Genomic DNA, 26402 nt, shown 5'->3' on the forward strand with positions numbered 1-26402 from the left:
TCCAAACGCACAACGTGCACACATCTCGTGCAGCAGTAAGCAACCTCGACCGGCTGTTCAAGGAATACATACATGTGGCAAGATGTACACTGGATAGCTTTGTCAATAATGGAGCTCATTTCCTAATGGGGATTGCAATATACAGAATGTTAAGTAAAAAGAAAAGTAAAGAATTAATGAAATACAGTCAGCAATTCAGTCCAAAGTCCTCCCTTCCAAACTCCCTGAATACAAAGTCACTGAAAAACAAGTCACGCACTTACTTTCGTTCGCACTTACACTCCGGACACACGCAGCTCGTTCACACTCGCAAACTAAGAGATTTAAAGAGTTTTTTTTTTTTTTTTCCCTTTTCCAGCAATGCTCCCTTCACCTCAATGCACTTCCAAAGGACTGGATGCCCAACCAGATGCCCCTTATAAACCCCTAATTATGACCCCTTCCCCTTAATTAACCCCTGTTCGTGTATGTTCCACAGTGATCATACATTTTTCAGCTAATCTGTGGAAAGATGAAAGATTTCCATGTGAGAAAGCCACTGTAATGTCCTATTTCCAGTATTCTCTAGGTAATGTCAGACAATATAAGGTTGATGTTAACAATAATGTTCCTCTTCCTCCTGTACTCTTGTATTTTGCCAATGGCTTACAAAGATACATTATGTTTTTATCACACAATATAGGACAGATGGAAGACCCTGACACTGGAGAATGTGTTGACTGTGAGACTGGATGCAAAACCTGTGAAGTAGGTAAGGCAACAAAAAAGTAATCATTCATATAAAATCTGTAACAAATACGCAGCATCTTTAGAATCAATCAATTAATGTAGAAAATATATGCAAACGTAAACTACAATCTAAAGTGTCTTGCTACATTATATTGGGATGGTTCTTCTTCAGATATATGTATTCATTCAGAAAACATTTTAATTCTATATTTATCTCAGATCTGGCAAGTATTCTTAACTCGTATACCCAAAAGCTTTTTTTTACCCAGCTATTTGTGATATCCCCCCAGCTTTAATTTTCAATAATACTCTTTATACCCCCAAATGCATTTCAATAAATTCCAATAGTAATAGTCTTTAATAGAGATGAGCGTTGTTCGACTCGAACTGTTCGCCAATCTCAAATTCGAGCTGTTTTGGGCGGTGTTCGAGCCGTTCGGCGAACACGAACGATTTGAGAAAAATTCGGCTGTTCGAGGTTATGTTCGATAACTGTTCGTGCACCAAAATCATAACTGGATTTTTTCTCAGTAATGATGAAAATTAATGTTAATGCGCAGTTTGAGTGTACAGCGGGGTGGGGGGAGGGGCAGGGGATGGATCTCTGCAGGAATAATGAAGATCTCCATTTTTTTTTCTCTTTCCCGCATTTACAGTGGGGAGGTGCAATCTGTCAGCCTATCAGCAGCGCACACACGGAGCGAAGTGCTTTTTTTCACACAAGCAAGGGCATGTGTCATTGGCAGTGTATGTCACATGTCCTTGCCCTATAAGACCAAGCCATTTTCCCCGTCGCCACCATTTTCTCACTGCTGCAGCTGCGTGTTAGACGGCACTGCTGTTGCTGTGTGCGCTATACCTTGTTAATTTCAAGCCAATTTTCGCACAAATCTACAGATAGCTTTGGAGTAGGGAATAGTTGTGATTGCAGTCCTTTTAAGGACTAGGTTACAGCATTTCCTACGACTTTTATCAGGCAGGTCTGTGCTCTTAAATAGATTGTGGGAGTAAAGACTAATTGTAATTGCAGTCCTTTTCAGGACTAAGTTACATCAGTTCCTATCAGTTTTTGCCAGGCAGGTCTGTGCCAGGGCTGTGCAAATTTTTTTCACAGCATTTGGCTGAATCTAGCAAAGCTAATCCTTTTTGGCCTATTGCAGAGTGTGTTAGTCAGTGGAGTAGCCTATCTGTGTTGCAAGATATACCACCTGTGTATAGAATACCAATTTTTTTACTGCACCTAGTGAAGTAAAATCTTTTGGGCATAGCATCATTCTATTAGTCCATCTATACTGACCTCCATCAGGTTGCAAATTGAATATAATTTTTTTCTGCATCTAGCTCTGAAAACATATTTGAGCTTCTAGCAGTGTGTGGGACTTGTTCTATTAGTCCATCTATACTGACCTCCATCAGGTTGCAAACTGAATATAATTTTTTTCTGCATCTACCTCTGAAAAAATATTTGGGCTTCTAGCAGTGTGTGGGACTTGTTCTATTAGTCCATCTATACTGACCTCCATCAGGTTGCAAACTGAATATAATTTTTTTCTGCATCTAGCTCTGAAAAAATATGTGGCCTTCTAGCAGTGTGTGGGACTTGTTCTATTAGTCCATCTATACTGACCTCCATCACGCTGCAAATTCAAAATAATTTTTTGTCTGCATCTAGCTCTGAAAAAATATTTGGCCTTCTAGCAGTGTGTGGGACTTTCTCTATTAGTCCATCTATACTGACCTCCATCAGGTTGCAAATTAAAAATAATTTTTATCTGCATCTACCTCTGAAAAAATATTTGGGCTTCTAGCTGTGTGTGGGACTTGTTCTATTAGTCCATCTATACTGACCTCCATCAGGTTGCAAACTGAATATAATTTTTTTCTGCATCTAGCTCTGAAAAAATATTTGGCCTTCTAGCAGTGTGTGGGACTTTCTCTATTAGTCCATCTATACTGACCTCCATCAGGTTGCTAATTAAAAATAATTTTTATCTGCATCTAGCTCTGAAAAAATATTTGGCCTTCTAGCAGTGTGTGGGACTTTCTCTATTAGTCCATCTATACTGACCTCCATCAGGTTGCAAATTCAAAATAATTTTTTGTCTGCATCTAGCTCTGAAAAAATATTTGGCCTTCTAGCAGTGTGTGGGACTTTCTCTATTAGTCCATCTATACTGACCTCCATCAGGCTGCAAATTAAAAATAATTTTTATCTGCATCTACCTCTGAAAAAATATTTGGCCTTCTAGCTGTGTGTGGGACTTGTTCTATTAGTCCATCTATACTGACCTCCATCAGGTTGCAAACTGAATATAATTTTTTTCTGCATCTAGCTCTGAAAAAATATTTGGCCTTCTAGCAGTGTGTGGGACTTTCTCTATTAGTCCATCTATACTGACCTCCATCAGGTTGCAAATTAAAAATATTTTTTTGTCTGCATCTAGCTCTGAAAAAATATTTGGCCTTCTAGCAGTGTGTGGGACTTTCTCTATTAGTCCATCTATACTGACCTCCATCAGGTTGCAAATTAAAAATATTTTTTTGTCTGAATCTAGCTCTGAAAAAATATTTGGCCTTCTAGCAGTGTGTGGGACTTTCTCTATTAGTCCATCTATACTGACCTCCATCAGGTTGCAAACTGAATATATTTTTTTTCTGCATCTACCCCTGAAAAAATATTGGGCTTCTAGCTGTGTGTGGGACTTGTTCTATTAATCCATCTATACAGACCTCCATCAGGTTGCAAACTGAATATAATTTTTTTCTGCATCTACCTCTGAAAAAATATTTGGGCTTCTAGCTGTGTGTGGGACTTGTTCTATTAGTCCATCTATACTGACCTCCATCAGGTTGCAAACTGAATATAATTTTTTTCTGCATCTAGCTCTGAAAAAATATTTGGCCTTCTAGCTGTGTGTGGGACTTTCTCTATTAGTCCATCTATACTGACCTCCATCAGGTTGCAAATTAAAAATAATATATATCTGCATCTAGCTCTGAAAAAATATTTGGCCTTCTAGCAGTGTGTGGGACTTTCTCTATTAGTCCATCTAAACTGACCTCCATCAGGTTGCAAATTAAAAATAATTTTTTGTCTGCATCTAGCTCTGAAAAAATATTTGGCCTTCTAGCAGTGTGTGGGACTTTCTCTATTAGTCCATCTATACTGACCTCCATCAGGTTGCAAATTAAAAATAATTTTTTGTCTGCATCTAGCTCTGAAAAAATATTTGGCCTTCTAGCAGTGTGTGGGACTTTCTCTATTAGTCCATCTATACTGACCTCCATCAGGTTGCAAATTAAAAATAATTTTTTGTCTGCATCTAGCTCTGAAAAAATATTTGGCCTTCTAGCAGTGTGTGGGACTTTCTCTATTAGTCCATCTATACTGACCTCCATCAGGTTGCAAACTGAATATATTTTTTTTCTGCATCTACCTCTGAAAAAATATTGGGCTTCTAGCTGTGTGTGGGACTTGTTCTATTAATCCATCTATACAGACCTCCATCAGGTTGCAAACTGAATATAATTTTTTTCTGCATCTACCTCTGAAAAAATTTTTGGGCTTCTAGCTGTGTTTGGGACTTGTTCTATTAATCCATCTATACAGACCTCCATCAGATTGCAAACTGAATATAATTTTTTTCTGCATCTACCTCTGAAAAAATATTTGAGCTTCTAGCTGTGTGTGGGACTTGTTCCATTAGTCCATATATACTGACCTCCATCAGGTTGCAAACTGAATATAATTTTTTTCTGCATCTAGCTCTGAAAAAATATTTGGCCTTCTAGCAGTGTGTGGGACTTTCTCTATTAGTCCATCTATACTGACCTCCATCAGGTTGCAAATTAAAAATAATTTTTTGTCTGCATCTAGCTCTGAAAAAATATTTGGCCTTCTAGCAGTGTGTGGGACTTTCTCTATTAGTCCATCTATACTGACCTCCATCAGGTTGCAAATTCAAAATAATTTTTTGCCTGCATCTAGCTCTGAAAAAATATTTGGCCTTCTAGCAGTGTGTGGGACTTTCTCTAATAGTCCATCTATACTGACCTCCATCAGGCTGCAAATTAAAAATAATTTTTATCTGCATCTACCTCTGAAAAAATATTTGGCCTTCTAGCTGTGTGTGGGACTTGTTCTATTAGTCCATCTATACTGACCTCCATCAGGTTGCAAACTGAATATAATTTTTTTCTGCATCTAGCTCTGAAAAAATATTTGGCCTTCTAGCAGTGTGTGGGACTTTCTCTATTAGTCCATCTATACTGACCTCCATCAGGTTGCAAATTAAAAATAATTTATATCTGCATCTAGCTCTGAAAAAATATTTGGCCTTCTAGCAGTGTGTGTGACTTTCTCTATTAGTCCATCTATACTGACCTCCATCAGGTTGCAAATTAAAAATAATTTTTTGTCTGCATCTAGCTCTGAAAAAATATTTGGCCTTCTAGCAGTGTGTGGGACTTTCTCTATTAGTCCATCTATACTGACCACCATCAGGTTGCAAACTGAATATATTTTTTTTCTGCATCTACCTCTGAAAAAATATTGGGCTTCTAGCTGTGTGTGGGACTTGTTCTATTAATCCATCTATACAGACCTCCATCAGGTTGCAAACTGAATATAATTTTTTTCTGCATCTACCTCTGAAAAAATTTTTGGGCTTCTAGCTGTGTGTGGGACTTGTTCTATTAATCCATCTATACAGACCTCCATCAGGTTGCAAACTGAATATAATTTTTTTCTGCATCTACCTCTGAAAAAATATTTGGGCTTCTAGCTGTGTGTGGGACTTTCTCTATTAGTCCATCTATACTGACCTCCATCAGGTTGCAAATTAAAAATAATTTATATCTGCATCTAGCTCTGAAAAAATATTTGGCCTTCTAGCAGTGTGTGGGACTTTCTCTATTAGTCCATCTATACTGAGCTCCATCAGGTTGCAAATTAAAAATAATTTTTTGTCTGCATCTAGCTCTGAAAAAATATTTGGCCTTCTAGCAGTGTGTGGGACTTTCTCTATTAGTCCATCTATACTGACCTCCATCAGGTTGCAAATTCAAAATAATTTTTTGTCTGCATCTAGCTCTGAAAAAATATTTGGCCTTCTAGCAGTGTGTGGGACTTTCTCTATTAGTCCATCTATACTGACCTCCATCAGGCTGCAAATTAAAAATAATTTTTATCTGCATCTACCTCTGAAAAAATATTTGGCCTTCTAGCTGTGTGTGGGACTTGTTCTATTAGTCCATCTATGCTGACCTCCATCAGGTTGCAAACTGAATATATTTTTTTTCTGCATCTACCTCTGAAAAAATATTGGGCTTCTAGCTATGTGTGGGACTTGTTCTATTAATCCATCTATACAGACCTCCATCAGGTTGCAAACTGAATATAATTTTTTTCTGCATCTACCTCTGAAAATTTTTTTGGGCTTCTAGCTGTGTGTGGGACTTGTTCTATTAATCCATCTATACAGACCTCCATCAGGTTGCAAACTGAATATAATTTTTTTCTGCATCTACCTCTGAAAAAATATTTGGGCTTCTAGCTGTGTGTGGGACTTGTTCTATTAGTCCATCTATACTGACCTCCATCAGGCTGCAAATTAAAAATAATTTTTATCTGCATCTACCTCTGAAAAAATATTTGGCCTTCTAGCTGTGTGTGGGACTTGTTCTATTAGTCCATCTATACTGACCTCCATCAGGTTGCAAACTGAATATAATTTTTTTCTGCATCTAGCTCTGAAAAAATATTTGGCCTTCTAGCAGTGTGTGGGACTTTCTCTATTAGTCCATCTATACTGACCTCCATCAGGTTGCAAATTAAAAATAATTTATATCTGCATCTAGCTCTGAAAAAATATTTGGCCTTCTAGCAGTGTGTGGGACTTTCTCTATTAGTCCATCTATACTGACCTCCATCAGGTTGCAAATTAAAAATAATTTTTTGTCTGCATCTAGCTCTGAAAAAATATTTGGCCTTCTAGCAGTGTGTGGGACTTTCTCTATTAGTCCATCTATACTGACCACCATCAGGTTGCAAACTGAATATATTTTTTTTCTGCATCTACCTCTGAAAAAATATTGGGCTTCTAGCTGTGTGTGGGACTTGTTCTATTAATCCATCTATACAGACCTCCATCAGGTTGCAAACTGAATATAATTTTTTTCTGCATCTACCTCTGAAAAAATTTTTGGGCTTCTAGCTGTGTGTGGGACTTGTTCTATTAATCCATCTATACAGACCTCCATCAGGTTGCAAACTGAATATAATTTTTTTCTGCATCTACCTCTGAAAAAATATTTGGGCTTCTAGCTGTGTGTGGGACTTTCTCTATTAGCCCATCTATACTGACCTCCATCAGGTTGCAAATTAAAAATAATTTATATCTGCATCTAGCTCTGAAAAAATATTTGGCCTTCTAGCAGTGTGTGGGACTTTCTCTATTAGTCCATCTATACTGAGCTCCATCAGGTTGCAAATTAAAAATAATTTTTTGTCTGCATCTAGCTCTGAAAAAATATTTGGCCTTCTAGCAGTGTGTGGGACTTTCTCTATTAGTCCATCTATACTGACCTCCATCAGGTTGCAAATTCAAAATAATTTTTTGTCTGCATCTAGCTCTGAAAAAATATTTGGCCTTCTAGCAGTGTGTGGGACTTTCTCTATTAGTCCATCTATACTGACCTCCATCAGGCTGCAAATTAAAAATAATTTTTATCTGCATCTACCTCTGAAAAAATATTTGGCCTTCTAGCTGTGTGTGGGACTTGTTCTATTAGTCCATCTATGCTGACCTCCATCAGGTTGCAAACTGAATATATTTTTTTTCTGCATCTACCTCTGAAAAAATATTGGGCTTCTAGCTATGTGTGGGACTTGTTCTATTAATCCATCTATACAGACCTCCATCAGGTTGCAAACTGAATATAATTTTTTTCTGCATCTACCTCTGAAAAATTTTTTGGGCTTCTAGCTGTGTGTGGGACTTGTTCTATTAATCCATCTATACAGACCTCCATCAGGTTGCAAACTGAATATAATTTTTTTCTGCATCTACCTCTGAAAAAATATTTGGGCTTCTAGCTGTGTGTGGGACTTGTTTTATTAGTCCATCTATACTGACCTCCATCAGGTTGCAAACTGAATATAATTTTTTTCTGCATCTAGCTCTGAAAAAATATTTGGCCTTCTAGCAGTGTGTGGGACTTTCTCTATTAGTCCATCTATACTGACCTCCATCAGGTTGCAAATTAAAAATAATTTTTATCTGCATCTAGCTCTGAAAAAATATTTGGCCTTCTAGCAGTGTGTGGGACTTTCTCTATTAGTCCATCTATACTGACCTCCATCAGGTTGCAAATTCAAAATAATTTTTTGTCTGCATCTAGCTCTGAAAAAATATTTGGCCTTCTAGCAGTGTGTGGGACTTTCTCTATTAGTCCATCTATACTGACCTCCATCAGGTTGCAAATTCAAAATAATTTTTTGTCTGCATCTAGCTCTGAAAAAATATTTGGCCTTCTAGCAGTGTGTGGGATTTTCTCTATTAGTCCATCTATACTGACCTCCATCAGGCTGCAAATTAAAAATAATTTTTATCTGCATCTACCTCTGAAAAAATATTTGGCCTTCTAGCTGTGTGTGGGACTTGTTCTATTAGTCCATCTATACTGACCTCCATCAGGTTGCAAACTGAATATAATTTTTTTCTGCATCTAGCTCTGAAAAAATATTTGGCCTTCTAGCAGTGTGTGGGACTTTCTCTATTAGTCCATCTATACTGACCTCCATCAGGTTGCAAATTAAAAATAATTTATATCTGCATCTAGCTCTGAAAAAATATTTGGCCTTCTAGCAGTGTGTGGGACTTTCTCTATTAGTCCATCTATACTGACCTCCATCAGGTTGCAAATTAAAAATAATTTTTTGTCTGCATCTAGCTCTGAAAAAAATATTTGGCCTTCTAGCAGTGTGTGGGACTTTCTCTATTAGTCCATCTATACTGACCTCTATGAGGTTGCAAACTGAATATATTTTTTTTCTGCATCTACCTCTGAAAAAATATTTGGGCTTCTAGCTGTGTGTAGGACTTGTTCTATTAGTCCATCTATACTGACCTCCATCACGTTGCAAACTGAATACAATTTTTTTCTGCATCTACCTCTGAAAAAATATTTGGGCTTCTAGCTGTGTGTGGGACTTGTTCTATTAGTCCATCTATACTGACCTCCATCAGGTTGCAAATTGAATACAATTTTTTTCTGCATCTAACCCAGCCAATAGTTTTGGCCTAATACCACAGTTTGGCCACTCAGCTCTGCTCGGTTCCCATCCATTGTTTTTTTGTGCAAACAACTCCAGAGTTTTGAATTAGTTAACCACCAAAATGAGTGGAAAAAGACCTGCTGCTGGTGGAAAGGGGAAGAGGCGTGTTGGGAAGGGGAAAAAAGGTTGTGTCCGTGGGGTAGGTGTTAAAGCAACAGTAACATCTGCAGAAGAAAGACTATCTTCCAGCCAAACTAAAATGTCTACTTCTTTTAGCGGACAATGTGATAAGATCCCTTTCTTACGGCCACGCCAATCGCTACAAATTCCAGATGAGGCACAAAAACAGCAGGTGCTTCAACGGATATCAAGTGCTCCTTTAAGTGGGCTCTCCTCCACATCAACTTCAACATCACAAATACTCCAGTCCTCAAAGGTGTCACCCCAATCGCACTTGCTTCCTCACAGCTCCCAAATCTCCAGCTGCCCGTCTGAGTATGAGGTAGAACAGATGGTTGAGTCTGCAGAGCTGTTTACTCATACTATAGCCTGGGAATCAGAGGTCGACTCCAGCGCTTCTGTGAATCCAGACGAGGAAATGATCTGCACTGATGCCCACTGATGCCCAGTCGGATCCAGGACCAGACGCAGAAGGTTCTGACCATAATGTAGACCCTCATTCCCAAACTGTAACTCCTGTTGGTGGAGACAATGAGGAAGACGATGATGAGACTCAAATACCTGATTGGAGCGACAACTTTAGTTTTTTGTCAGGGCAGGAACAGGTTGGCTCTGAGGACGACAGGTGTGATAACGCACAGGGTGATGATGATGAGGTTGGAGATCCCACTTACTGTCAACCCACAGTCAGCCAAGAGATGAGGTCAGCAGAGGAGGTGGAGGAAGATGCTAGTGACGACGAGGTCAGGTTGCGCCTTCCTGGACAGAGACGTAGTACTGGAAGCACGTCAACAACTGCATCCTCAAACACAACTCTGCCTCTCACCACATGTCGTGGAGGCTCTTCAGGTCGCATGGGTGCTAAGCCTTGCATAGCCTGGGCATTTTTTCAGATCGATAAAGATGACCCAACTCGTGTTATCTGTAACATTTGTCAGCAAAAGCTAAGTAGAGGCCAAAAAATACATAGTTTGAGTACTTCATGCATGAACCGGCACATGGACATGAAGCATAAGTTGCAGTGGGAAGCTCAGTGTGCTACAATGCGGCCTAGCCGGCCGGGCCAACCACCGTTTGCCATATCTTGTGCATCCGCGGCCTCTTCATCCTCTGTGACTGGGGGGACAGCAGTCACACCTGTTTTGGGGCGCAGACCTGTCACCTCTTTACCCGCAACAGCCAGCGTGATTGGCAGGTCATCATTTTCTTTGGAGGTGGTAACACCAGCTGGTGTTGAGCGCTGTCCGACATCGATAGCACCACCTTTGGATCAAGGCAACCTAACATGTCCGCCTGCATCTTCCTCACAGACCGGCAGTTTGCCGGGGACACCCTTATCAACCCCGTCTAAGCACAATAGCCAGCCCTCGGTCCCTCAGATGTGGACAAGTAAAAGACCATTTCCTCCTAGCCATGAGAAAGCTAAGAGGTTGAATTTCACCATCTGCAAGCTCTTGGCTACAGAAATGCTGCCTTTCCGCCTGGTGGACACAGAGGATTTTCGAGACCTTATGTCCGTCGCAGTGCCCCAGTACCAGATGCCCAGTCGGCACTACTTCTCAAAGAAAGGTGTGCCTGCGCTCCACCAGCATGTCGCACACAACATCACCGCTTCTTTGAGAAACTCTGTGTGTGACAGGGTGCATTTCACCACAGACACTTGGACGAGTAGGCATGGACAGGGGCGTTACATGTCGCTGACTGGGCACTGGGTAACTATGGTGACAGCAGGACAAAGGGCTGCTGTCCAAGTCTTGCCGTCCCCACGAGTTGTGCGTCAATCCTCTTTATGTCAAAGTTCCTCCACTGCTTCTGCCTCCTCAACCTCCTCTCGGTCTTCCACCTGCACCCAAAGCCTGTCTGGTCATGCCACAAGCTTTCTAACTGCGCAGAAGGCATCCTGCACACCTCCTTACTATGCTGGCAGTAGGGCTCAACGTCATCAGGCGGTTTTTACTTTGAAATGTCTGGGAAATGTGAGTCACACAGCTGAGGAGTTGTGGTCAGCTCTGGAGAACCAATTTCATGAATGGTTGTCTCCACTGGACCTGAAACCAGGGAAGGCCGTGTGCGACAATGCTGCAAACCTGGGTGCGGCCCTTCGCCGGGGCAATGTCACACACGTGCCTTGTATGGCTCACGTGTTGAACCTGGTTGTCCAACAATTTTTAGCCCACTATCCCAGACTAGATGGCCTTCTGCAGAGGGCACGGTCGCTGTGTGCTCAGTTCCACCGTTCGCATCCCGCAGCTCAGCGACTTACATCTCTACAGAAGTCATTGAGCCTGCCACTTCACCGGCTAAAATGCGATGTGCCTACCCGGTGGAATTCAACTCTGCACATGTTGCAGCGACTGTGGCAGCACCGACAAGCCCTGGTGCAATACGTTCTGACGTATAGCCTGGGCCAACGAGATCCAGAGGTGGGGCAAATCACGCTGGAGGAGTGGTCTCAGATCAGGGACCTATGCACCCTTCTGCACAGTTTTGAAATGGCGACGAAGATGTTTAGTGCTGACGATGCCATTATCAGCATGACTATTCCGGTGATTTACATGGTGGAGCACATGTTAAACAGAATTCGGAGTCAGGTGGTGGCACAAGAGGAGGTGGAGGAAGTAGAGGAGGAGGAGTTGTATGCGGAAGGGCTAACATCTGCAAGGTCCAGACGGTCGGCAGCACCAAGGCGGCAGGCATGTGAGGGTGGGGGAGATGGTTTTACCAGGGCGCATGGTAGCAGCCAAACTAGTGAGGAAGGTGCAGGAGCCCAGGAAGAAGTGGAGGACGAACTGATGGAAGACTCATCAGATGAGGGAGACCTTGATCACATTTCTGTTGTGCGAGGTTGGGGGGAGAGGACAGAGGAAGGAAGCATGATTGTTACCTCGCCACCAACACAACAGGGACTTGGTGCTCCTGGATGCGCAACACACATGAGTGCCTTCTTGCTGCACTACCTGCAACATGACCCTCGAATTGTGAGAATTAGAAATAATCCTGACTACTGGGTTGCCACACTGTTAGATCCCCGGTACAAAAGTAAATTTGCAGAAATTATTCCTGCCTTAGAAAGGGATGCACGCATGCAGGAGTATCAGCAGAGACTGTTGCAGAATCTTACATGTGCTTTTCCACAAAACACCAGTGGTGCACATAGTGAATCTCACAGTTCCAACTTGCCAACCGTGGGACCGTCAAGTGTTCAGCACTCAAACCGTAACAGAACCACAGTATCTGCTGGTAACATCAATTTTGCGGAATCATTTCACCACTTTTTTAGCCCATCCTTTGCAAGGCCACAGGAGACAAGAAGTCTGACACATAGTCAACGCCTAGAGACGATGGTACAGGAGTATCTCCAAGTAAACATTGAAGCCATGACTGTGTCACTGGACCCTTGCTCTTTTTGGGCTTCCAATCTGGATAAATGGCCAGAGCTAGCCACTTACGCCTTGGAGATCTTGTCATGCCCTGCAGCCAGCGTTCTGTCTGAACGTGTGTTCAGCGCTGCTGGTGGTGTGCTGACAGATAAGCGCATGCGGCTCTCCACTGATAATGTAGACAGACTCACGTTCATAAAGATGAACAAATCATGGATCCGAAATGACTTTTCTACCCCTGTGTCATCCTGGGGAGAGTAAAAGCTTGATGATTGGTTAAAATCACCCTACCAACCGTTTTAAGCTTTCAAATTATTAATCATGTTTATCTGTATCTTGGCTGGAAAATAATTTGGGCTTTGTAGCAGTGTGCAGCACTGATTCTATTAGGCCATCTATAATAAGCTCCACCAGATTTAAAATTACTAATCATGTTTATCTGTATCTTGACTGGAAAATAATTTGGGCTTTGTAGCAGTGTGCAGCACTGATCCTATTAGGCCATCTATACTAAGCTCCACCAGATTTAAAATTAATAATAATTTTTAGCTGCATCTAGCCCGGAAAATAATTTTGGGGCTCCGAGATGCGCAAGACACATAAGTGCCTTCTTGCTGCACTACCTGCAACATGACCCTCATATTGTCAGAATTCGAAGTAATCATGACTACTGGGTTGCCACACTCTTAGATCCCCCAAACTTTTCGATCAACCTTTTCATTTTAATAAAGACCAAAAAAATGGTCATTTTTGAAATTATAAGCATTAGCAGGTTATTAGAAACTGAAATCAAACAGTTTTCAACTCAAAACTTTATTCTAGGTGATGTTACATTTTCACATAGGACCCCTTGTTCGAAAGGAGCTTCTGAACTCTCTCGTCCATTGAATTTTTCAGGTTTTGGATGGTTTCTGCTTCAATTGTTTTGCATGAGGACAGAATACCCTCCCAGAGCTGTTGCTTACATGTGAACTGCCTCCCGCCATCATAGACACTCCTTTTGATGATGCTCCAGAGGTTCTGAATGGGGTAGAGGTCAGGGGAGCATGGGGGTCACACCATAAGTTTGTCCCCTTTTATGCCCATATCAGCCAGAGATGCAGATGTTTTATGTGCAGCATGAGATGGTGCATTATCATGCAAAAAAATGATCTTGCTGTGAAATACACGGTTCTTCTTCTTGAACCATGGCAGGAAGTGCTGTTTGAGAAAATCCACATACATTATGGAGTTCATCTTTAGCGCCTTCAGGGATCCTAAAGGGGCCGACAATCTCTGTCCCCATGATTCCAGCCCAAAACATTACTCCACCTCCTCCTTGTTGGCGCTGTAGCCGTGTTTGCGTGGGGTGTCCATCAACCAGCCATCCTCCACTCCATCCATCTGGACCATTGAGCGCTGCACGGCACTCATCCGTGAACAAAACAGTTTTGAAATCAGTCTTCATGTAATGTTTGGCCCACTGGAGCCGTTTCTGCTTGTGTGAAGTGGATAGAGGAGGTCGACAGGATGGCGTATGCACAGCTGCAAACCTCTGAAGGACCCTGCATCTTGTTGTTCGGGGGACGTTGGAGGCACCAGCAGCTTCAAAAACTTGTCTGCTGCTATGACAAGGCTTTTTTGCCGCTGCTCTTTTAACCTGACGTAATTGCCTGTAGGAAAGAGTCCTCAATTTGCCCTTATCAGCACGCACACGTGTGTACTGTGAATCAGCTACATACTTCTTGATTGCCAAGACACTTCATCCTGATCATCGCACAATGTTGATTGTAGTCATGCCTTGACCTAAACACTCCACAATTTGTTGCTTCTCAGCAGCCGACACATCCTTTTTCTTTCCCATTTTGGCAGAAAATGTAGGCTGCTTAATAATGTGAGACAGCCTTCTTAAGTAGTCTTGCCTTTCATTGGACACACCTGCCAAACTAATTAGCACAGGTGTCTGCAATTGCTTACAGTGATATAAAGAGCCCTGACACACATCACCATCCATGAGTTTAACTGACAAACAAACAAATTATTCCCTTATCACTCCTAAACACTTTTTGCATAATAATTTGGAACACAGTGTACATGTGCTTTTCCACAAAACACCAGTGGTTCACGTAGTGAATCTTACAGTTCTAACTTGCCAACCGTGGTCTGTATGGAGTTGTTCAATAAAGGGCCCAAAATTAAGATAACATAGATGGGAGAGGTCTCTATGAATAGGAATTCCTAAGTATTTGATACCCTGTGAGGGCCAGGCAAAGGGAAAGTTGGACTGGATGGAATCCTATATGGATTTGGGGAGGGAGACATCGAGGGCCTCAGACTTCGCTGCATTGATTTTAAAATTTGACCATGTAACAAAGTGATCTATTTCAGCCATAACAGCATGGATGGATATATGTGATTGAGTGATATATACTAGGACATCATCAGCAAATAGAGAGCACTTGTACTCGGTGCCTCCCACCTCAATCCACCTAATATTGGGGTTATGGCGAATTGATGAGAGCAGGTGCTCCGTCACTAGGATGTATAAGAGAGGGGACAGAGGACATCCCTGCCTTGTCCCATTGGTGATTGTGAAAGGTGATGAAAATGTTCTGATGCACCCCCTGGGCCTTGGGACACCCGGAGCCGGACCCTTTTTGGTGGATGCTGGTGGTTGTAGTCTTCGTGGCGGTGACCCGGTTCCGTGGCTCAGGGTGGTCAAACCAGTGGCGGAACTATTTATGTGGTTTTGATGTTTAAATGTCCGACTACGCCACCCGTGGATTGCGGTCAGAGTGAACCGCCGCTGCAGGGCAGACCGCTGAGGCTGGTGTTGTGGGTGCAGCAGAGCGTAGCATAACTCCCCACGGGAGGAGTATAGCCTCAGGGCAGTGTATGCGGAGGATGGGGGTGATGGTGCAGGGCAGCAGCAGTAACGACACGGAGTCAGTGATGCAGTCCAGGGCCTTTACTCACAGTTCTTATTATCCAGACCACGTCTGCAGGTAACGGCTGCCCACGTCGTACTGTGCTCACCAGGTGAGGGGCTCTGACAACTCCCAGATAACTTTGCAGCGCTTCACAGGACCCCCTTTGTTTGTCCTTTGTCTGGCCTTTCTTACCAACCCTTCTGTCCGGCTGCCTCGGGCCTCCTCTTGGTAAACTTGGCGCCAGTTTCCCTGACCCTATGTGGTGCCTTCCTAGCGGGTGTAGCGAGGGGCTGCACCACATAAAATGTCACAGCCTCCGGTTTCTAGCTGAGGGTCGTTTCCTGCCTCCACTAGTTTCGGGGACCAGTCTCCCCCTTTGGCCTGACCAATCCACGCAGGTGGATTCGGGCGTGCGGTGGCGACTCGCCCGTCCGCACCCCTGGGATCCCTTCATTCCTCGTTCCTGGAGCCTTCTCCGCTCCTCTTCCTTCCTTCTCCCTCTTCCAGGCCTGGGCCTCTGTTATTAGGCCCGCCTCCGGAGCAGAGCTCATGCAGAGCCCCTGCTCCCTGCCACTTCTGCTCAGACTTCTCTGCACTGAACTAAGATGGTGCCCACCTTTTATACTCCCTTCTCAATGCACCCAGGAACTGCTTCCTCCCTGCTCCTGCACTACAGGGTTCCCCTTCCTCAGTGTTCCCTCCCCCTACTCCAGCCAGGGACAGGGACTGTTGTGCCCATCTCAGAGGCATATTGGTCGCCCTGCCCCACGGCAATGTGGTGTAATGCATGCAGGTGTCGGGTCCTGATCCACACTCCATCCTTACCTGAGAGTGAGATATCACACCTCTGGGTGAGGTGCAATACCTCTGTAGCAACCGAGCCCTCAGGGTGCTACAGTTCCATTTATCTTCAGCCTAGGTGACGTAATGTAATACAGGGCCGTGATTTTGGCTATAAAAGGGTCCCCTAGACCCCTACCCCAAGCTTTTTAAGAGAATCATATATGGCGTGCCAGGAGACTCTATGGAATGCTTTCTCAGCATCCAACGAGAGTATCTAATTACAAATTTTTAACTGCATCTAGCCCAGGAAATACTTTGTGCCTAGTAGCAGTGTCTGCTAGTCAGCGGATTATCCCGGCTGTTAAGAAAGCTACACCACCTGTAGTTTGGACTCTTAATTTTTTCAAAGGAAATGCTTCGGGACCACGGGATACTCAGTGAAGAGCATCAGGAGGCACCCCAAGGCATAGGGGCTGGGACTGGCAGTAGGATGCCTTGCGGTGGACAGCCGAGCTCGATCCTTATAAAAGCTTTTTAACTGCAGCAGCTTTAGTGGACGCTACTGGAGCTGGAATTACGCAGCTGCTGGCATGAGACTTGCCCTCCAATAGATCCTTGTAAATGGATTTAAAGTGTATTCATTCAAATTAGAGAGACAATTTAAATTAAAAAGCTTAGAGCTGCCTCCACCACAGGGGGGCTCGCTCGACCCACCAGCGGACAGGCACCAGTATTGGGAGAGGGGGGCTGGCCGTCAGGGTTCACCGCGGCTCTGGCACAAACCCGGCGACACGGAGGTGGCACGGGCAGGAGCGGACTGAACGTGTCGGCTTCTCACTTTTTGGATTTTAGAAGGGCATGACATGCCTATATCTGTGTCTCCCCCTCCTTTTACTCCTCCACCTCTTTTCTTTTCGCATGACTATATGTACTTGTCACTTTTCCATGTGTTAGTTGTGTCTTCTGAGCAGTTTGTCAGCTTTTGGACACCTTTGAAGGTGTTTTCTATGTGTTTCTATGTGTTTTTGTTTGCCTGCCATTGGTTTTAACGGTGTTCGAAGGTGTTCGACGAACAGTTCGACGAACAGTTCAGCTAACACACGGGTGTTCGACGAACCGAACTCGAACACTACGGGGGTGGCTCAACACTAGTCTTTAACCACTTAAAGATGTTGCCCACCACTTGAATAACCCCTTCTTAAATACTATATTCCCAAATGTTAAACACAAATAACAGTTATTCATCTTCCACAGTGGCATTGTTCCAGCAATGTCGGAGTTGGGTCTTTCAGGGCTCGCGTGAGATTTTTATTCCGCATGAGCCCTGCAGCCAATCAGTGGCTACTAATGAGTTTCAATTCTCACACTTCCTTCAAACATCCGAGTAAAATAGGAGCAGACCAGCCTATTAATGACCACTGATTGACTGCAGTGCTCACGTGGCATAATGTCATGTGAGCCCTGGGAGACCCGGTGCTTACACTGCTTGGAATGTCACCAGTGCAGGAGATAAGTATATGTTATTTTTATTTTACTGGTATATTGAAGAATATAGTATTTAAAAAGGGGTTGTCTGAGTAGTGGACAACCACTTCAAAGACAAAGACAATTTTAATTTTCTTATTTTGTGAGTTCATTTTTTTTCTCTCCTTCTTCCTAAAGCCACAACTGTTTTTATTTTACCATTGACAGTCATATGATGGCGCATTTTTTTGTTCAACGAGTTTTAGTTTTAAATGACATCCTTCACTTCATCATAAAATGTACTGGAAAAAATTCTAAGTGAAAAAAAATGGCGAGAAAAAAGCATAATTCTGCCATTGTTTGCTGGGTTTAATTTTTGCGCCATTCATTGTGCGGTTAAAATGAACAGGCATTATGATTTTCCAGGTCAGTACGATTAAGACAATGCCAAATTTGTGTACGGTTTCTTATTATTATTCTAGTGGCTTAAAATTGTTGTACTTTGAAAAACAAATATGTTTTATGTTGCCATTTTCTGAGACCCATAAAAAAAATTTTAATACCCTTTGAATAATGAATATGCATATTTTTTATTTCATTTTTGGATAACAAAATTCAAAAATTTATGTTTTTTTTAAATATTTTTAAAACCTTTTTTTCATTCATTTTTTAGTCCCCTTAGAGCAGTGGTCCCCAACCTTTTTTGCACCAGGGACCGGCTTGAAGCAAGATCATTTTTCCATGGCCCAGCAAGGAGGGGGTGGGGTGGGCGGGGCTTTGGTCATATGGGGGCGGGGTAATGGAGGGATTTGGAGTTTAGTGCATACTTATCATATAGTGTAGACCAGGTCCCCGCCAGGAGCTATGCCAGGAGCCCCACATAATGTGCTGTGCCAGGAGCCGCATCACTGAGGCCCCATCACGCCCTGCAGCAGGACAGGGCAGCTGTCCTGACAGCTGCTGTTCAGCTGCATTTACTTCATCCCAGGGGCGGACACAGACTGTAGTGGGCCCCTGTGCAAGAAATTTTTGGGGGCCCCCCCCCGCCCTTCATAAGGCAACAAAGTTATGTAAACATAACCCCCCCATGTGCATCTCTCACCCCCCCATGTGCAGCTCACCCCCGTGCATCTCTCATCCACCCCCCGTGCATCTCTCATCCCCCCCGTGCATCTCTCACCCCCCCGTGCATCTCTCATCTCTCCCCTCCCTCCCATGTGCATCTCTCATCTCTCCCCTCCCCCCATGTGCATCTCTCATCTCTCCCCTCCCTCCCATGTGCATCTCTCATCTCTCCCCTCCCCCCCATGTGGATCTCTCATCTCTCCCCTCCCCCATGTGCATCTCTCATCTCTCCCCTCCCCCCATGTGGATCTCTCATCTCTCCCCTCCCCCATGTGCATCTCTCATCTCTCCCCTCCCCCCCATGTGGATCTCTCATCTCTCCCCTCCCCCATGTGCATCTCTCATCTCTCCCCTCCCCCCATGTGCATCTCCCATTCCCCCCACTCCTAGTTAATTGTATTTAAAAAAAAATAAAACTTGTTATACTTACCCCCATGCGATCCCTGCAGAATCCTGGCGCTCGTCCAAATCGCTGACACCAGGTTCTCCTGACTTCCGGCCATGTGACGGCGCCGTCACATGACCGGAAGTCAGGGGAATCATGAAGGTGCTGCCTCAGCAGCGCAGCGCTAAGATGTCCCGGACCCGGCGCTTAGCATGCGGCCGGGGGCCCCATGAGGAGAGAGACGCACAAGAGGGGGGCTCCGAGGGGGCTCCTACCGGCCGGGCCCCATACTGGAGTCAGGGCAGTCATGCCCTGATGGCGGCCCTGCTGGAGGCTGGAGGGGCCCCCTCTCCCCGCAGACCGGCTGAAAAACCCCAACGGCCCGGTCCTGGTCCGCGGACCGGCGGTTGGGGACCTCTGCCTTAGAGAACTTGAACTTGCGATTAAAGACCACAGTATTTCTCCTATTAATTATAGCCCATAACTGAGCTTCACAGGAGCACCAAGATGGCAGTGATGGGGGCCTTCAGCTAGAACACGGCTGCCATATGGCAACCCATTGGCACCCCATGATCTCATGGCATCTACTGTTCATAGTATGAGAAACAGGACTCCATGTAAGAAAATCACTGTGTAGGAAGAAATCATAAGAAGATACTTGCTTGAGCCAAGAATCAAGGAAAGTGAACATCGGACCAGTGGAAATCTGACGTTTGGACTAATTAGTCCAAATAGGAAATTTTTGTATATAACTTCAATGTAACACTGAAAAGTTAAATGATTAATGTCTGGATGTGTAGTCCATACTGTCAATCATTGGAGAGTAGAAGTGAAGGTGTAAGGGTGCTTTGTTGTGATGCTGTTGGCAATTCAGATAGTATTAAAGGGTCTTTTTACTAGCATGGCTATTACAACGTTTTGTAACTATTCCATCTGTTTAGCGCTTAGTTAGACCACCATTTGATGGAGAACTTTGGCAGATGGCTTGGCCTACTGATTTGCCTCACCTGAACTCAAAAGAGATGCTTTTGGATGAATTAGTCTGTAAAATAAAGGAAAAGCAATCAACATGTGCTCGTCATTCGTGGAAATTTCTTCAACGCTCTTAGAAAAAAAATCAATGGTGTCTTCTTTATGAAGTAGGTTGAGAGAATGCGAAGGGTGTGCCGAGCTGTTATCAAGGCAAAGGGTAGATACTTTATTGAATCTAAAGTTTAAAATAAGGTTTCAATTGTATTAACCTTTTTGGATCAATGTATAATGCTGTTTGTATTAGTTGTGTGCTCCAATAACTTAATTATTTTAATGTATGTAAAAACTTAAAGAACTACCACCACCCTAAGATGGAAAAATAACTATACATTTCTTATGTATAGTCACCCTACCTGGTGCCTCCCATTGACTCCTCTGCTTAGATCAATGTTTCTCCAATCCTGCTTTCAAGATACCTGACCTTATCACTTTCAATGCCATCTGGGAAGCATGAGAAAAGGAATGTCAATTTGAGTATAGGAAGCAGCATAAGGAGGGCACAAGATATGTTGCCTATTTATTAGAAATATATCGTTATACTTTGATTAGAATAGACCCCAGAGTTTTTAACAGAACCTTAAAAGCTGGTGTAAATCGGTTTATGTGCACAATCATCCAAATGTGAAATATATTTTTCCTTTTTATAGATGATCCAGAAATCTGCCTCAGCTGTCTTCAAGGTTATTATCTGTAAGTTATTTGTATTTTTTTTATATCATTGGTGGAAGTTTATTTTTTATTGATAATGAATGGTAGCACCCTAATTAATGTTATCATAACAAAAATACGTACAGTAGATTTGGTAAAAAAAACAGATGGATCAAAAAAGAACTGAGAGGTTGGGCTTACATTAATCATACACAGCATTGATTGCACACCCTAGAAATATTTTTTCAACAATTAATCTATAAAGGGATTGTCCCAGCTTGAAAATCATATTCATTGTATAGATCATAAAAACGTACATTAATTGCCGGAGGACCCGGAGGAAACCCCTCAAACACAGGTAGAACATACAAACTCCTTGCAGATGTTGTCCTTGGTGGGATTTAAATCCAGGACCCCAGCGCTGCAAGGCTAATGACTGAGACACCATGCTGTCCTGTGATATAGTATTTATTTATAAGAGAACTCCAGCAGATTCATGACATTTCCCTACATAGTACTTGGCCATCTGTTGTTCAAAATGTAAAGCAATGTGTACATCCATCCAATGAGCTGATTGCTGATGGACATGCAGAGTGATCCCCTATTTAGTACAGAGCAGCTAATAGACATGACTTTTCCTGCTTGCCACAGAAGGGTCAGAGCCTCTGCAGTAGCATAGCAGTATAGCTAAGGCTAGTTTCACATTAACACAGTGCTCTACCCTGAGCACTCCATGAGGGTTTCCATTGGAATCCCCAACAAACTGTATTCTATGGGATTTCTGACAAAGCCTTAGGAAAATCATGGTATGGAATGGTGAGGTGCCCGAGTAGGGTTCCAATCCATGAATAATAGTAATATTAAAATTCGGCACTCAGCAGGATGCGTGACAACAGATGTGACATTTGTTTACAATTTAACCAGTCTGGAGAAACAGCTAATGAAGTTTCAGTCCAACATGGACCTACATCAGATAATTGCTGTATAAGACAATTGTACAAAAAAGCAGGAACAATATTGTTATCCAACTTGAAAATACTTAAATATCATACAGTTAAATGTACAAAATAATAATAAACAAAAACTGACCAATCAAAAGGTGATAAGCATGAACCTCTGAAAGTTTGTGATAATCTATGAAGTGTAACAGAGTGGCAAAAAATAAAGAGCTGCACGCTGCAAAGAAAAATAAAATGATCAATACAGTATCCAATTATGTAAATCCTAATTGTGGATCAGAATAGAAAAGAAGACAGAGATATAAGAGGTAAAAAGAAAAGGATAGAGCAACTGCTGTGAGAGCAATATGTGAAAGGCTTGTATGACTGGAGTAATGTGATAAATGAGCTAGAGGGATAAGAAAAGTAAATCAGATTATTTAATCAGTCGAGACTCGATAGCCTGTCACAGGTCAAGCACCGAAGACTGAACATGGATCGTTATCCAGGAGTGGACATTCACTGTGGTGACCAGGAGGAACGAGTGAAGTATGATGCATGGTTTTGGCTTGGCGTACACAGCTGAAGTGATAGGGACTGGCCAGTGTGAGAAGGGCCCATAGTGCATTACGTGACTATGTGCTGAGGACTTGTCGCTTACAGGGAAATACCGGTGACCCCCGTTAGCGCCTGTATATCAATTGGAAAATGCTTTGAGGAAATATTCTAGTGCCAGCCTCATTGCTGTGAGTGCCGCCCATGGAAGTTATCACACAGAGGACATCAGAGCACCAACCTTACTGAAAGATAGTTAGATAGAATAGAGAATATGATACTGCTACTGTTAAATTGTGTTTGTCCTTATTGCTAATATTATATGACCTGATATCCTGTATCCGAATAACTGACCGTTTGCACAAGTAACTCCTTCACCCCATGTTAAGAAAACACAGTAAATAGTTTAGTTGGTTACCTCCACCTCATCCTTGTCTGCGTGTTGCATCCTAGTAACCTATTCACATGCTCATGGGTGCAGGTCCCAGCAATGGGACATCCATGGATCAGGAAGGTACCACCTATATTGTGGATAGTTGACAACTTGTTTTCACTGGACAATTTCTTTAACAGCAGTATCTTTGGGGAACATATGGAAACAAAATTAATGATGGAAAAATACTTTTAATATTAGACACAATCTAAATTATTTAAAATAGTAACAGCCGTACTTTTAGTATGAAAAGAATTCACAGGATAACCACTTGAAATTTCAAGAACCAGACTAGTCCATTGTTTCTATTTTTATAAGTTTTTATACTATTACTGACAAATAAATCAAGTTTATATAATGACTCAATATTTAAAGTGTTGACCATTATTTTTCAAGACTTCTGCCATTCCCTCTAACATCCTGGATATCAGCTTCTAGGCCAAATCCTGACTGATGGCAACTCATTCTTGCCTAATCAGTGCTCGGAGTTTATCACAATTTCTGTTTTTGTTTTTCCACCCATTTTTTGGGGATTGACCACGGGTTCTCACTGGGATTGAGATTTGTGGAGTTCCCTGGCCATGGACCAAAAATTTCAGTGTTTTGTTCACCAAGCCACTTAGTTATCACTTTTGCCTTTTGACATGGTGCTCAATCATGCTGTGGAAAGCATTGTTCATCACCAAATTGCTCCTGGATCATTGGGAGAAGTGGCTCTTAAAGTATGTTTAGATACCATTCATAATTCATTGCAGTATTCTTAGGCAAAATTGGGAGTAAGCCCTCTCCCTTGGATGAAAAGCAACCCCACATGTGAATGGTCTCGGGATGTGTGAAGACCCCGGGTCTTCCGTGGGCATACCGCTACTCAGACAACACAGGGAGAGGGTAAAACAGCTTGGCAGTACTTTATTGAACCACAAAACGGACAATAAAACACATAGAACAGTCCTAGCAAATACCCAAGATGGTACGTACAACATTACACAGTCTCACCCTTCCTTCTCCGCCCGCCTGGGATAGAACAACCGCGACTTTGGAGACTTCCAGGGCCGACTACCTCAACCAGTGGCCCCCCGCTTCTGGTGGGCCCCCACAGAGAGGAAGTAGCGGCAAGCTTAGGAAGATAGCAGTCCATCGAGGTACAAGTACATGACCTAACTTCTACGAGAGTTTCCATGGGGCCAAATGACTGGCGGGTCCCAATCTGGCTTCTTCGAATGTCTCTGTGCATTGCAATAGATCGGTGGGTCCTTCCTGGCATCCTGGCAACCCCAAACAACATATCCATGGTCTCTCTAATGGTCAAATGGAGCAAATTTGTATCTTTCCAGTCAGGGCCAATACCCTTAGACTAGAATCATGTAGAATACAAATCTGTGTCTCTTTGGGTAATGCCATGCTATCCACCTGCTGTCCTGAAGGATGTCTCTCATTCTCCTTCTAACGTCTTAATGATGTTCCTTGATTCTCTGTCCCAAGTCTCATTCTGTCTCTCTACAGAAACACATGTCCCTTCTTAAATACACATCCACAGGTTAAGGGTTTTTTGGAGGGCAGCCTCACATGGCTCAGCTATCATTGTTTTAGCTAATCCATTTACATAGTTGGTATCACAGGGGTGTCTCGCCCAGGGGGATACGGGGGTTACTCGGTACCCGGGCCTTTTTTAGGATGTCACGGCAGTCGGCTCCTGGACCCATACTCTGGGGTCTCTCTTGAAAAAGGGGTTTTTGGTCTGTAACAGTTTTTGTCTCGTGACGCCACCTGTGGTTTCTGGTAACGGATACTAGCGCTGCTGCAGACCTCCGGGGCAGGTGTTAGGGCAGCTGGGTTGGTGCGGCTCTCCACAGGCAGAGCACAGTCCCAGGGCAGTGTAGGTGCAGATGGTGATGCTGGGCTTTGTAGTGCAGAAGAGATGGCGCAGCAGGAGTAACTGACAGAGACAGGAGATTCACTTCAGTACCTTTACTGGTGCATATGTCAGGTACGGTCCAGGGTGCTCGGTAGGAAGGGTGCACTTCTGGACTCTCCCCAGTGAGAGGGTTTAAGGCCTCCTGGTCCATTTCTCCCTCTCTCTAAGCTCCTGGCCAGCCTGCAACTGGGCCTAGCTTCTGTGTTGTGTTGTTCTCTCACTTGTCGCTTGGTAGTAGGACCTTTCTCTGGCAACCACTATCCCTGGATGCTGGGGCCTTCGTGGTTCCTGGTCCTGTAAAGGGTTTAGCTTCAGGTTGACCAGGGATCTGTAATCCTCCTGGTATGCCGGTAATCCCTACTGGGTGTAGAGGACCCTGTAGGCGCGGACCCGGTGTCCGGTTTGTATTCTGGGGTGAGCCTGTGATGCTCCTCTGCCCCCTTAACTCCTTTCTCCTTTTTGCCTCTTGCCACACTCGGGGCCCTCGGTACACAGAAGCTCACGTGCTGCGTCTTCACTGGTCTAAGTGCCAGCACACTGTCTCTCAGACTGACTGCCTAACTCCACCCTCCAGATATATATATATCCCTAACAGGGCTCCCTCTGGTGGTATGAGGTGGAAGGGTGGAGGTGTTTGTAATGTAGTGAGGGCCTCTTGTGGAGAAGTCCGTCCATGCACCCTTTTGGGTCCTGTGGTACCTGTGGTAGCAGGGTGCCACATTCCCCCCTAGTACAATTCAGTACTCCTGGACTGAAGCATTTTTAAAACAGGTAACAACAATAACAATAGTAATAACAATAATAACTACAACAACAATGTTACAATAAGTCTCGTCACCAGGTGTCCATTTCGCTGATGAAGGTGTAACAAGGGTAACATGAGGGACCCGCCTGAAAACCCTCAACATAGGCCCTAGGCATGGCTACAGGGCATAAGTGATCCAGGTGTTGGACCACGTCTTCGGCCACGCCAAATGGGTTTTTGTTCTGTGGTCTTCTTATATGTAACAAATAAGGGGCACTTCGATAAGTGCAACTATTTACAATGGAAAGTTTTTCGGTTATTCACCGTCCATAACCTACAGTCTTTATACCCTTACAGGTAACTTAATGCACACATATTATTTGCAGTTCATACACATAAATAATAGTAGGTAATACCCAACTGGGTAACTATACTTTAGGCATTTTGTATTTTAATCCCTAAACCTGGCAGGGATTTGGCCTTGTGTGCTGCGTGTGGATCTTCGTAGCACTGGGGTGGTACTGGTGTTTGTGCATACACTATCCGCTAACCTTTCAGGTCTACATGTAGGTAAGTCATAGAACTGCCTCAATCTCTCTATGGGACTGGCAAGTACACTGATTACTGGGACTTCAGGCTCTGCTTCAATTGGTGATCTTCCTCTTACTGGGGACTCTTCCTGTTCCTGAGCAGGTTCTTCTAGGGCGCTTACAGGTTCTACTGGTGGTGGAGGTTCTTCTGGTTGCTGATAGAAGTGTATCACTGGTATGTTAACTGCTCCATCAAGTTGAGGCCAGTCCGCAGGGAAGTCTCCTAGAACTGTATGAAGTACATCTTCCTCGGATTTCTCCGGTATTACAAGAGATGCTTCTTCCTCCGGTGTCTTCAGTAGACATGTGCACA

The 26402-nt window shown here is 43.4% G+C and overlaps 1 protein-coding gene across 1 annotated transcript in view; it reads left to right on the forward strand.

Annotated features, from left to right (window-relative positions):
• Positions 1–26402, forward strand: part of LOC141166337 (cysteine repeat modular protein 2-like) — a 316073-nt gene that overhangs the window by 79283 nt on the left and 210388 nt on the right. The window contains exons 3-4 of the mRNA XM_073652918.1: positions 683–751; positions 20913–20955. Of these exons, the coding sequence (XP_073509019.1) occupies positions 683–751; positions 20913–20955 (112 nt within the window). The remainder of the gene's footprint in view (positions 1–682; positions 752–20912; positions 20956–26402) is intronic.

Source organism: Phyllobates terribilis, unplaced genomic scaffold (genome assembly GCF_046119375.1).
Source record: "Phyllobates terribilis strain yellow unplaced genomic scaffold, ASM4611937v1 Scaffold_11__3_contigs__length_659146591, whole genome shotgun sequence".
Taxonomy (NCBI): Eukaryota; Metazoa; Chordata; class Amphibia; order Anura; family Dendrobatidae; genus Phyllobates; species Phyllobates terribilis.